This window comes from Poecilia latipinna, unplaced genomic scaffold (genome assembly GCF_001443285.1).
Source record: "Poecilia latipinna isolate Pla-1442-1.1 unplaced genomic scaffold, P_latipinna-1.0 Scaffold1999, whole genome shotgun sequence".
NCBI lineage: Eukaryota > Metazoa > Chordata > Actinopteri > Cyprinodontiformes > Poeciliidae > Poecilia > Poecilia latipinna.
The window spans coordinates 1-12,938 of record NW_015114615.1 but is presented as its reverse complement, the minus strand read 5'-3'; the positions used below and the strand labels follow the sequence as shown (position 1 = coordinate 12,938).

The window sequence follows — 12,938 nt, the reverse complement described above, 5'->3', positions numbered from 1 at the left end:
ATATATCTGTATTATATATATGTCTACATAAATACAAAAAATCACATATATATATATATATATATATATATATATATATATATATATATATATATAATTAAATTATTGAGAAACTATTCTCGTGTGTTTATTGTTTTGCATCAGTGAAGAATATCTTAACTGTGTTTTGATTGGTGGCCTGACCATTGAAGTAATGCAAGTGTTGGCAGCACAGAAGAAAATACGTGGAGGGAAGCAGCATGGAGGGACTGCAGTTCACAGCCTCTTGTAAAAACTTCAGAGAATGAAAGTAAACTTGACTTCAGTTTTATCTGAGCGTTGGGGAAGCTGTCAGGAGTCGCAGGACTGAACAGTTTATGCTCTGATCTCCTGGAATGCAGAACTATACTTGATATTTTGAACGCTCCTCCAGTATCAATAAAATCCAGTATCAAACTACATATCAAAGATTTAGCCAGACTTAACAGGGGTCACGAGGCGGCTGAACTGCTCCGTGTCGTCTACGCCTCCCTTTTTCCATCGCTGAACTAGACGAGAGGGATCGTCACACCGTATGATGAGTATGCTGTGATCTTTGACTTTTATGCAAGCCCTTCTCTCTCCTTCTTTGTCTGGCTGCTGGCCTCAGGACCTGCAACTGTACGGAGGTAACTTGAAACGGATGGGGCGATTTATGAAGCCCTTAAATCACTAATCATAAACCTGCTACTTGGTGGATGAAATTCTGTCTGTCCCTCCGCTGTTCGTGGCAAAAGGGGGGGAAAACCGATCTGTGAGAACTACAGACCACTCTGTGTGCCCAAAGTCACAGAGATCCTTAGCCAAACAAGATAAACAGAGGACCAGATGAGATCAATAAACAGGGTTTATACTATTCACAGATCAAATGAGACAGTAGTAACGCAAGCTGCCACTTCAAAAAGGGAGCCTCTGTGAATATTTTCTTTCTTGTTTCATGTAAAGTGAGACTCATCATATGGATAGCCTCTTGAACTTCTCTCAATTGCTGAATCTATGATACCAGAAACGGGCAGGTGATGATGCACTATCCTTCCCTTCATCTGCCTTTCCCCCTAAAGAAAGAGATTATTCTGCCAGATACCTTGACCCCGGAGGTATCCTGTACTCCAAGCTTGAATAAAGCCCTTTGAAAGCAAGATATTTTACATTAATGGACAACCATCCAACAAGTTGCTTCAAAGCTCCCTCCGCAATCGCCTGGTCTCCCATTGAGAGCTCCACCTCAACGTCAGCTCCGTCTACCCTTTGATTCCCTCCATCATCCCCATCATTACGGGCCGACACACACACACACACACACACACACAAGCGAGCGAGCGAGCAGACAGCCAGGCGGACGGGGCAGCGGAACGCATAGACGCACACGAGAAGCTTTTCAAGTGCAGAAGAGCTGACCTTCCAGGAGAGCGAGGGCAGCTTCTTAACACGCAGCCTGAGCCTTGACGCTCAGGTTCCTACGGAGTGCTGTGTATATGTGACACAGCATGGCTGCTGCCTTGTAGACACCACATCAGACCGGAACGTCCAAACTGATGTGTGTACAGTCCACAGCAGGACCGGCTTCCTCTTCAGCATCAGATCATGGATGTCTCGCCCTCCTGTCAAGCTGCTTGAAACAAGCGTTGCCTATGGAGAGTCTATGTGCGTAAGTTCACTTAGTTGACACGTTGAATTTAAATCATTTCTCCTTGCAGCCAGAAGTGCAGCATACACTGAATACAAAGTAGATGAGATGAGGTGAGTGATATAGATATTTTAATGAGCCAATAGGGGAATAAACAGCGATTGCATGCCATTAGTCAAATTTCTATCCCACAGCAATTCTAGTGTCTGAATCCATGTTTCACCTTAAACAAAGGAGTGATTGAGATTTGCTCAGTTTTGTATTGTAACTCTCTAAGTCAGGTCCTAAGATCACTGTTTTCTACTTTCTTATTTCTGCTCCTTTTGCCCTTAATCTTCTAATCAACTCTTCCAGTTTAAAGGTTTAGATGCCCAGGAGCGTCTCATGTTTCTTCTTCTAAATGTTGTTGTGGCTTGAGATTTCTACATTTGTCTTCTGCCTTATCGCCTACTTTTTAACCACTGCAATGTTTGGCTGATTAGTCACAGAGATATTCAAATTTTTATTTATTTTTTTCTGAAGTTCAAGTCAAGTGTCAAGTCTTTCCCCTCCAAGTGCAGGTCAAACATCGTCTCTAATGTCTTAAATCATTTTATCATCAAGTGTGTTCCATCTCGTGCGCCATTGTTGTAGGCTGGGAACTCTAACCTGTCTTAAATGAAGACGTGAACACCTCACTGCATTTCACTATCCGTTAAAGAAAAACAGCAGAGTGAAATAACATCCACAGATGTAGAATTTCTGAATGAATCAGTTAGTGTTTCAAATCATAAGTTTTTGGAATGTAAATCTAAATCCAGTCGGAAAGTTGACTTTTACTACTTAAGAGTAACTTTAACGCAAGTCTGAAACTTGAGTCACCGCTCCTCTTAACCCATTTTGAATTTGTCCATCTGCATGTAGATGTCCCAGTCGATTCAAGTCACTTCTATTCATTCTCCACTCGGATTGCAGGATCTGAGTGGATCTAATTCGTACTTGATGTTTCTGGTTGTGGCATCTGTATATAGATCACATAACTTTCTTTTGAAAGAAGCTAAACACATTAGCTAGCTAGAACAGCCCAGATATTCCCAAACACTGGTAGTTCCACATTTCAGCTGTTGTCACCTCGTCTCTCTCTTTAGCACATTTGAGCACATTCATCCATTCCAAATACCATCCTAATGACCTTGTTGTACACCCTGCTGACATGGATCAGTGAGTTGTCTCATTCATCATGTCATCAATACAGTAGAAGTGGCTGATCATTACTGCCTCTGAAAGCCAATATCCAGAGTCACTCTTTTTGAACATCTGCCTTTATACCACAATTGCATGTGTCAAGAGTGGGGAAAAAAAACATATTTGTTTAGATGTAAAGAGAGTTGGAAATCTTGATTCACAGTAAAAGTGGTTGTTTTCCACTCTCTTTTTTTTTGTACCTTTTAAGAACCGGCATTTTGCTACCTGCTGCGCAACTCACAATGCCATTTAAAATGAGCTGTAGACTCTTGCAAGTGAAGACTGCCTGCCTGAATTGTTGCTGCATAACCATTTGTTTTTCTTTTGTCAGTGCATGCGTGTCAGGAAGTGTGTGTGTGTGTCTATGCACGTGCACATACATACGTGCGTGTTAGCGGGCTTCAAGTCATAGTGAATGCATTCTGACAAGTGACATGCTGCACTCCAGAAAGCCGGAGTGAGATGACTGTCTAATTCAAGCTACGCTGATAACTGAGATGTAGCAGGAGGAGACTCAGACCTTCAATCTGTCAGTTGGAGGCACAATGCGTTATGTGTTATCCCGTCACGGAGAGACAAGAAGACACGGGTAATCGGATAGAGAGTGGGAGAAATTTGTAAATCGTGATACCTGCTTATCAGCGTTGGTAAAAACTGACAGGGTTGGGTAGGAAAGCAGCAGTTTTTACACACAGTTAGCATGCTAGTTAAGCATGAAAATGTATAATTAATGCTCTTTGGAGTACAGTTTGTCCTATCTGTAATGGGAAGTGACTAAGCAGATGCCCATCTACCTTGTGAAATTTGTTAATTGAATATTTAATTTCTGCTCACTTTGCATCAATTTACCTTGTTCCACAAAAACTAAAAGCAGTATTAACAATAACAATCTCAGGGGGCGTACCGACAGGAATGTGGATGTAATTTTAAAGGGTTAGCTTGGATTTTCTAAAATGGAGTTTTGTAAAGTTATCATTGGTAATAGTTTCCTGTCCAGCAGAAGAAAAATGTCACATCACCTTGAACAAGAAATAATATTGCTTCTCATGTTGCAAAACCTCGCGCCATGTCAATTCATTACATTAGTAAAGAATTTGAAAAATGAGCATCTTCAATATTGTTACTAAATACTCCCGCCACCACATCGACTCTCTCCTCAAGTGTTTTCTCCAAATCCCACAATGCATCCAAAGTTCCTCGGATGCAGCGAGGAGATGGGGGGCGGAGGGGTGGCAAGTATCTCTTACTTCTTGCAAAACAGGAGATATTTGCTTATTTTGCACTATTCTCTCACCCACATCTGTGCTAACCCTCATTCTTTGATGCTCCCTTCTTCTTGTAGCCCTCCCTTCTCCGGCATAAGTTGCTCCCTGGTGTTGAGTGTACTGAGAAGCCCACTGCCATGGAATGATGTGGGTTATGGCTGCCAGTGAAAACACGAGGGTGTAACAGGATAATGGAAGTGTTCGGGAGAGCCTCAGCCCTCACCTTTCATTCCTTTTCTTACTACTGCTGCTGCTATTTCATTACACTTGAACTGACAGAAAGACTTGCAAAAGTTGCCGCGGAATCAACGAGCAATTCGTCAGAAACACGTTAAAATGAGCTTCGCCATCACTCATCTGAGCCCCATGACCTCTTGTTCGACCACAGTGCTCTCCCCATGAGGTCTCCAGTAGTTACATGACACCTAAAATCACACGTACACTTTGACAGACAGTAAAGCTCGGGTTGGAAGGGCTTTCTGATCTGACCAGCATGGAGTCCATTTTCTGGTTGAGCAGCTCGCATCCCGTTTGTGAATCTTGGCAGGCTAACTGGGAGTTTCTCTAAAGTCTCTGTGGTCATGTGAGGTGTCGGGCAGGAGTAAAAAAAAAAAAAAAAAAAAACTTAAGGAAAATGTCTATTCATCTACAGTGGCTTGGAAAAGGATCCATACCCACTGAACATTTTCAAATGTTGTCATGTTACAACCACAAACTTCAATGCACCTTTGGGGAGATTTGATGTGATACACAAAAGCAAAGTAGTTGTGTACTTCCATCCACTGTACTAACTGTATGAAAGAAAATGATAAATGGGTCTTAACTCTGTTCTTTTTTTTTTTTTTTTTTACTACAAATACAAATCTGCAAAGTCTGGCATGACATAATTGTTTTAATGGCCCTGAATCAATACAGGATTTTCTATGGCAATTATGTTGCCCAGCCTATTGAAGTATTTCTTAACCATTAGAATAATATTTGTAAAGTCTTTGCAAACTGATTATTCTTAGTCAAATTTGATGGGTATCATCTCTCAGCATGGATTGTTTATGTTGCCAACTGGATTTAGCTCTACACTTTCCTTTGACCATTCTAACACATTAATACATTTTGATCTAAACCATATTTGGAGAGCCATTGTTGTAAATCTCTTCAGTTCAGGTTAGCTGCCTTACTGATTTATGCTTTAAAAGTCATATCTTGGTAGGTTTGCATTTGCTCGATAATCTAATTTCGGATTTTGGATTCAATGGTGCTAACCAAAACATTCAAAGCCAGGGATGTTGTTTCATAATCTAATCATCTCCCCATCTCTGACTAGTTGGTTGTGTTCCTTGGTCTTCATGATGTCATTTACTCCCCAATGATCTCAAAAAAAAAAAAAAAAAAAACTCTGGGGCCTTCACAGAACAGCTGGGTTTACAGGGAGTTTAAACTGCACACAGGTTGACTACTTACCAATTAGGCAACTTCCGAAGGTAGTTAATGGAACAGTATTTTATTTAGGGGCATCAGAGCAAAGGGTGCTGACACAACACAAAGAAATACAACACTGAAAACCACTTCATACTTATGTGCTGCTTTGTGTTGACCCGCAACGTAAAATCTCAGTAAAGCCACTGATGCTCATGGTTGTAATCTGAGAAAGTGGGAAAAAAGTTAAAGCGATGCGAATACTTTTGCAAAGCACTGTACATGTCTTTCATATTCCAACTTTGCAATATCACTTCCCAGGAGCACTCTCCGTTAAGACCGTACCTGACTAAGTCTGGTTTTAAAGAAGGGAGCAAAGCTTTCTGTGTCCTTTGGAAAAGCACAGTGAGCATTGAATCGAGGTCATGCAGCAATTGACAGTTGACTGCATAATTTATGTTAAGTTGAAAATCTCTGGTGTCAGACACAATTCATGCATACAGCACAGCTCATGCTGACTGACAATCAGACAAAGGTAATAGACTGTAATAATGTAATCCATACAACAATGACCTGTTTGTCATTCAACCGCTTTTAATGGAGGCATGAGAGAACCCGCTCCAGACCACCGGTAAATGGTCCAATTGGGCATATAGAATCACAGAAAACACCACTTTTAACCTCCTCCCTCCACCCCCACTACCCACTTTCACCCCACCCCCCGCCCACTTTTACCCCACGATAAAGGAGTCATTCCAGCAAGAGTACGGTTAAGGAGGAAAGTACCACAGAATATTCAGCAAGTAATGTAGAAAATTTATGCCTGATGGAGTATTCTCTGATTTTTACTTATGTGTATATTTGTCATGATTACAGTTATTGGCACAGCTTAATAAAGCTGTGTGTAAAAAAAGAAAATGTTACCAGCTTATGCCATACTGTATTATTAAAACCTACTATTGAACAATATGCTTCAAAGTTGTTAAACTTTTTTAAGTATTACTCTTCCTGGAAGTATGGGCCATTATCAAGTTATACCAAGGTTTATGCAGTTATTGTTCCAGAAACTTCCATTTTCCATCATACCATATATATATATGTTAAAGTTCTTTTAGTGGTATGCTGGAGCAAGAGCCACACCGTAGTCCCCCCTTCACCTGTTGCTGCGCCCTGCATGTCAGCTGGCTTAACTGAAGTTTGCTACATATTCTGCTTGCTTGAGAAATTCAGCTGTTTGAAAATGTTTCTGCTTTCAACAATATCACAATTGAAATGAAAGGAGAGCCAGCATCACTCTTTTGGTGTTTTAAAACTATAGAAAACAGTTACAACAATTTGTACGTTTACCCCCCAAAAAAGAAAAACAGTCTAAATTTAGCCTGTGTTTATTTTATGTTGAAAAATTATTGTTGTAACATTGTAGCAATAAAGTAGTTAAGCCTTACTTTTCTCTTTTATATAAATAGATCATAATCTACAGAACAGAAAGGTCTTTCCCATTTTGAAGATTAGCTAAGACAAATGGTCCTCTGTCACCTTTAGCCAACTTAAAGCATACGTTAAAATAAAGTTTAAGATGCATTTATTTTATAGGAACTGTAAGTGTCAGTAATAAATCATGACAACAATCAAATCTGTCGTTCATTCTCGCTAGTCATTCAGATTAGATATGGATAATTATCACTTTTGTTAAGTGTTGTTGCTAAAACAATGAAAACAAACTAATTGATGGTTTTTACAAGCTCCTTAATCTAACAGTATGGCTGGGATCAGAGTACCTTTACTGTTAGAGGTATTTTACCACTACTGGTAATACGATGCTGGCAGTGGGCATCATAAATACAGCCCATTGTTTGAATATTAGGAAAGGAAAACTTTATATTTTCAGTCATATTTTGGTTAATAAGTTAAAGTATTGTGTAATGGCCTAACTCATCCCCTCTGTGATGTTCTTATGGCGTGTGAGGTGAAAATGTAATCAAAATAAGAATACTGTTATATGAGGGGGAAATAAGAGATGATTACGTGAATGAATTTATGTATAAATATTTAGGACTGAAAAAAACAATTCTTGAAGGTACTCAACTTTTTTTGACTGAGAAAAAGTACCTTAAGTATGACCAAAAACAAATCTGTAGCCACTTGAGATGACTCCACCACAACATGAATAGAACCACTGAAGGGAAAGGAAGCTACTGGTTCGTTCAGCTCAAGTCAGAGTCTAAATGTGACAAGAAATAATCACTATCATATCTGGAAAATAAAACAAACGGTGTCAGCTTAAAATATCAGCAATAGGTCTAAGTTCTAAATATTGGCATCCGTTTCAATTTCTTTGCAAGTTGCTTCAATAATTTTACAAAATCCTGCAGCCGTCATTTGTTAACCTCATATCTTGGTTCGTGTTTCGTTACTTACAGGATCAAAAATCTACATTACCACAATTGAAGCACACTTCCTGATTTAAAAGCTTTAAAAAGCTGCTGAGTGTCCACTGCTGGAGCACTGACACTTCACTAAGCAGCTACGTTTCACACTTCAGCGAAGTTAATTTGCCGTATCTACCCAATAGCTCAGCGTCTCCGAGGAAATGTAGCGAACCCGGGGTGAAAACCCAGGGGGGGTACGCTGGGTTCAGGGTGCCGTTTGTTGTCTGAATGTACCTAAACTGAACTGCACGCAGTTTTCTCCATCTCTATTTTATTCTTACCAATTCTGCTTTTTATGTGCAAACGTCTGTGTGTGTCTGTGTGTGTGCACGCTCGCGCGAGCGTTAGCACGTACAGACGCGTGTGCATGTTTCTATTGTGCCCGTCTTGTGTACGTTTGCTGGTGTGTGAGAGGCGCTCCCCGTCGTGTCGGCCGCGCCACTATGCCATCTGGAGAGGAAATCGAGTGTGAAGTACAGTATAGTTTGGGACCAAGCTCCGTGGCAGCGGCTCAGCAGTTAGTTCATTAGTTCCAAACTTCCAGGGATTAGGAGAGACTCTCTGCGGCAGGGAGGCAGGGGGGAGTCATCGAGGATGGAGGGACCCATGTGGGGAAAGGAGAAGGGGAAAGAGGAACACCAGGAGGAATACTGGACCAAAGGGCACTACGAGACGGAGAGGGAACATGGGGGGAGGGAGAGATAAACAATCGTAACCCTAAGGACACCAAAGAGGGGGAGACAGGCAATATAGAGAACAAGACGGCAAGGGAGAGAGGAGGAGAGAGGACAGGTGTAGCCGTCAGTTCCGCTCCAGGGTTTTAACCTGCCCTCCTTATTCCTCCACCCCACTGATCATACAGATATGATGATATGTGTAAAAGTGTTAGAGCAGTCAGCCTTGTCTTCCCCTGCTTTCCTTTCCTCCACCTCCTCCTCCTCCCCATCAGGTCCACAGTGACAGTTAGCAAACTCTGGCTTTACTCCCCTGTCTTACCTCTCTACCCACTTAAACACTCACCGTTTCAGCCAATCTGAAGTGCAGACATTTCATGAGTCAAAGTGGCAATTACCACACACAGTTCCAGATTTCAACTTCCAATAGAGTGGGAGGGAGGGCTGATCATGTACTTTTTTATTTTGGTTTAAATTCATAAACTTCCTTTTCAGGTGAAGGTGACGAGTAATGAATAGAATGCATTAGCGGACGTATAATAAAACGGCGGTGGTCAGCAGCAGCGGCCCTATGTAAGGGACATCCATGCGTACGCAGCGACTAAGTTCACACTTCACCCAGCCCATTGTGGCCTTCGTCTAAAACACTGCTTCAAGATGACATTTAAAAAGCCAAGCCTGTGCTTTTCTCCCATTAGACATGCATTACGAGACTTTGAGTCATTGTCGAGGGCCTTGTGAGCCTTGCCGAACCCACAGAGCGGACTGTGTGGTTGTCATGGTGAATATAATCGCGACGAGGCTAGACACTGTAGACACTGTGTCAGCGCGAATACACACAGAGCAACGTAGATTGTAATAGCTAGAACTGCCATTCATTTACCGATCAGTGGGACCCATTGGCTTAATAAAAGACGTTAGGAGGTCTGTTTGGAAAGCTTCCAGCAAATATGTCAGCACAGATAAGGTGAAAGTGTATTTAACAACATCTGAGCTTAGTAGAAAGTATGCTTTGCATTGAATTTGGTGAATGATTGTCATCACAATTTACTAAAGACACCCATTCAATCAAGTTAAGGAGAAAAATGTGCCAAAACTTGTTAGACTTTAAAAGTTAACTGACTTACAACACATTTACAAGAGAGGAGGGACTGAGGACATTATTTTTTCATGTTTTTAGGTAGAAAAACAGATGGATATCTAGGAAAATGTTGCAAACTTTAGGGGTGCACCTTGCTCTCATTTTATAAACTCCAAACGAAGAGAGACCGCAGCTGACGTCAAACTTAAGGCATGTTTTCATCATGTTTTTCTGAACATATACCCTCAAAAATTGAATTGGTCCAAGACCTCAATCTGACACATGAGAAAAGTGAAAAAAGTCTCCCTCTGGGGAAAAAAAAACAAAAGCTGACATTTCCAACAATTAAAGCTCCAGATGATTCAAAAAGTCTTCATTCTGTGACATATGTAAAGTCACTTTAAACCTCTTGTAAATATGGAAAAATTATCTTCCAAGTGTTTCTAAAGAAAAATCTGTGATCTAAAAAGCAATCAAAATCCTGGAGGGACTGATAAATACTATGAAACACTAAGCGAAATGTCTCATTCTTTTAGGCAAACCTTACATGTATATCTGACAGGTAAAAAGCATCAGCCTCATGTGGACGTGTGGAAAATGAAGGGGTCTAAATATGTTCTATAAGCACTGCAGGTGACGTTTATTATGTCATAATCCATTTAGAGAGAGCCGAATGTTGAATTTTAAATTGCTTAACTATTTTAAAAAATCAATGAAAAAGGTTGATTGCTCTTCATTTACATTAAACAATTATATATTTTTTAGGTGTTCCAGTCACAAAATGTGATATTTGCCTTTTACATAGTTAAATGAAAAAGTCCTTAAAACATGAACATTTAAATATGGCTAAAAACTAAATGTTTCATGACTACCAAAATTAAGGAAATCTGGAGAATGGCTGCAGTTTAACTGCCTATAAATCCTCTGCAAAAATTCTCCGTCTAGGAAAGATAAATGTCTTGAAATTCAAATCTCTGGCACCGTATGATGCCCCAAATAAGGTACTGATTTTGGAAGAAACGCTATAAACCAACAACTATTGACAGCTAATTCTGCCAGGACAAAAGAAAAAGATGTCAATACCGTGAAAGTATTGAAAGAAAGGCAGCGGGGAAGGCAAATTTATTTATGGAGCAAATTACAGCACAACAAAGAAAACATACTGTAGCTCTGAAGCATTCCACACCGAGCTGAAAGCTAACACGGCGAATAGCAATGCGGTGGCAAAACCCTGTGCTGTGCTGATGTTTAAAAATGAGAAAAGGAGGAAGTAAAGGGATTATTGGGTAGAAAAACCACTGATGTAGAATGCAATTTTCCTGAAGTTAGTGTTGGTATTTTGATGTGCATTACTCAGAGGGCTGCATGTGGAAGACGGAGTGGTAAACCTGCTGAGGAACATTATTTTCCATCTTAAAAGGAATGGTTCTACCCTGTTGCTAATGCATTTTTGTCTTCAATTGCAACAGCACATGTCAGGGTGACAAGTGCAACCCACCAGCTAATCGCTGACATAAAAAAAAAGAAAAAAAAAAAGGCTTTTCAGAAAAATCATTCATGTCTTATTCAAAATATATAATAATTCCCACCAAATCCAGTCGGATATACAGTGATTGGCCAGTGTGGGCTATAGTGTGCGAAATATGTAGGTTGGACCGGAGCGGTTTTGGCAGGAGTCCAGCCTCAGACTTTTTCCACTAGCCTGCATGGCGCCTTCTGTGCTGCATTCTCCTCCACGTTTCCCCCCTTCAACACATTATAAAGACAGAAGCTCTGAGATCCACCAGCGCAGGGTCACAGTTTCTGGCCTGTCAGTCACACAGGCCATCAGCTTATTGTCTTTGTCTGCTACAGGAACAGCCTCCAGCCATATCAATCATCTTTATTATCATGACTTAAAAACCTTTGTTGTTTAACTTTTTTTGCCTGGGCTGCCTCTTTATCCTGCGCTCCAATCACGATTTCATGGGCAGTTCAGCCGGGCCAATGGGGAGGTTGAGTGGGCCGGAGGAGAATGCTTTTAACCTGCTGCATCTGGCGCTTTCCCACTGCTCACCCAGTGGGACGTGGTCACCTTGCTTTAAAAGGCTGATGAGGGGGGGCGGGGGGGGCACCCGGGGCTTTTCTGCAAGCACAATGGGGTGAAATGTGCTCGTTTTAAACATCTCACTTAGGTAGTTTTCCTTTTCAGTGATTAAGAGCAAGCACCTGTCTGGCAGAGGGAGGTGAAATTAAAATCAGGCCAAGATCACAAAATAAAGCATGTGTTTGTGTGTTCCCCGCTATCCCGTTTACAGCAAGCTGATTTTCATTTATGCGAGGCACAATAGGTGTTTTTTTGTTTTTTTTTTGTACCTTTTTGGTGAGGGCCACGCCATCCTCACAGTCCAGAACGGCGCAGTCAACATCCAGCAAGGCCAGTTTCTTCAATTTTCGTTCATCATTGCCAGGGCAGTAGAGAACTGCCCTACGGGGGATGTAGCGCAGCGAGGAGCCGGGAGACTGATGGTGATGACAGCATGCTTGGGTATACAACTGCCAGACTGCAGGCGGGAGCCAGCCGTTCGTCCTGTCAGCACAGATATATACAAATGTAAGTGCACACTGGCACAGGGACATGGGCATACCTTTGTGAATGTGAGACACCTAAACAAAAATCAAAGCATCAACTTTTTTTTTTTTTGCATTTCATCATGTTAGAAGCTCAAACTTCAGTATATATTAGTGGAGTTTCATGTGACAGCTCAAAATAATGTATTGCATCACTGTGAATTGAAAATTAAATGAAAATGAAATAACAAAACTGTGGTTTGTATTTGTAATTATCCCATTTGTCCCTACCCTGATACCCCTTAATAAAATCCAGGGTTGCCGTAACAAGTCGCATAAATACAGTTGTGTTGTTCTGTGAAGGCTGTAAAAAATTCCTTGGAGAGCATTAGTAAACAAAAGACATCAGGAAGACTAAGGAATACAACAGACCGGTCAGGGAAAATGTTGGAGAAGTTTATGTTTTCAAACAATGTCCAAAGCTCTGGGCATGTTACAAAGCTCTGTTCAATCCATCATCGGAGCACGGAAACAGCATATTCACACCAAACAATATATGACTGTCCACATAAACTACAAGACCAGGCATGGAGCATTATTAAGAGTCAAAAAGTGCATGGTAACTTTGGAGGAGCTGCAGGGATCCACATCTCAAGC

General features: G+C 41.0%; 1 protein-coding gene across 1 annotated transcript in view; it reads right to left on the bottom strand.

Moving 5' to 3' along the window:
- Window positions 1-12,356, bottom strand: part of LOC106935676 (citrate lyase subunit beta-like protein, mitochondrial) — a 42,069-nt gene extending 29,713 nt beyond the window's left edge. Inside the window, exon 1 of the mRNA XM_015016254.1 lies at window positions 12,087-12,356. Coding sequence (XP_014871740.1) covers window positions 12,087-12,356 — 270 coding nt within the window. The remainder of the gene's footprint in view (window positions 1-12,086) is intronic.
- Between the last annotated feature and the right edge of the window lie 582 nt (window positions 12,357-12,938).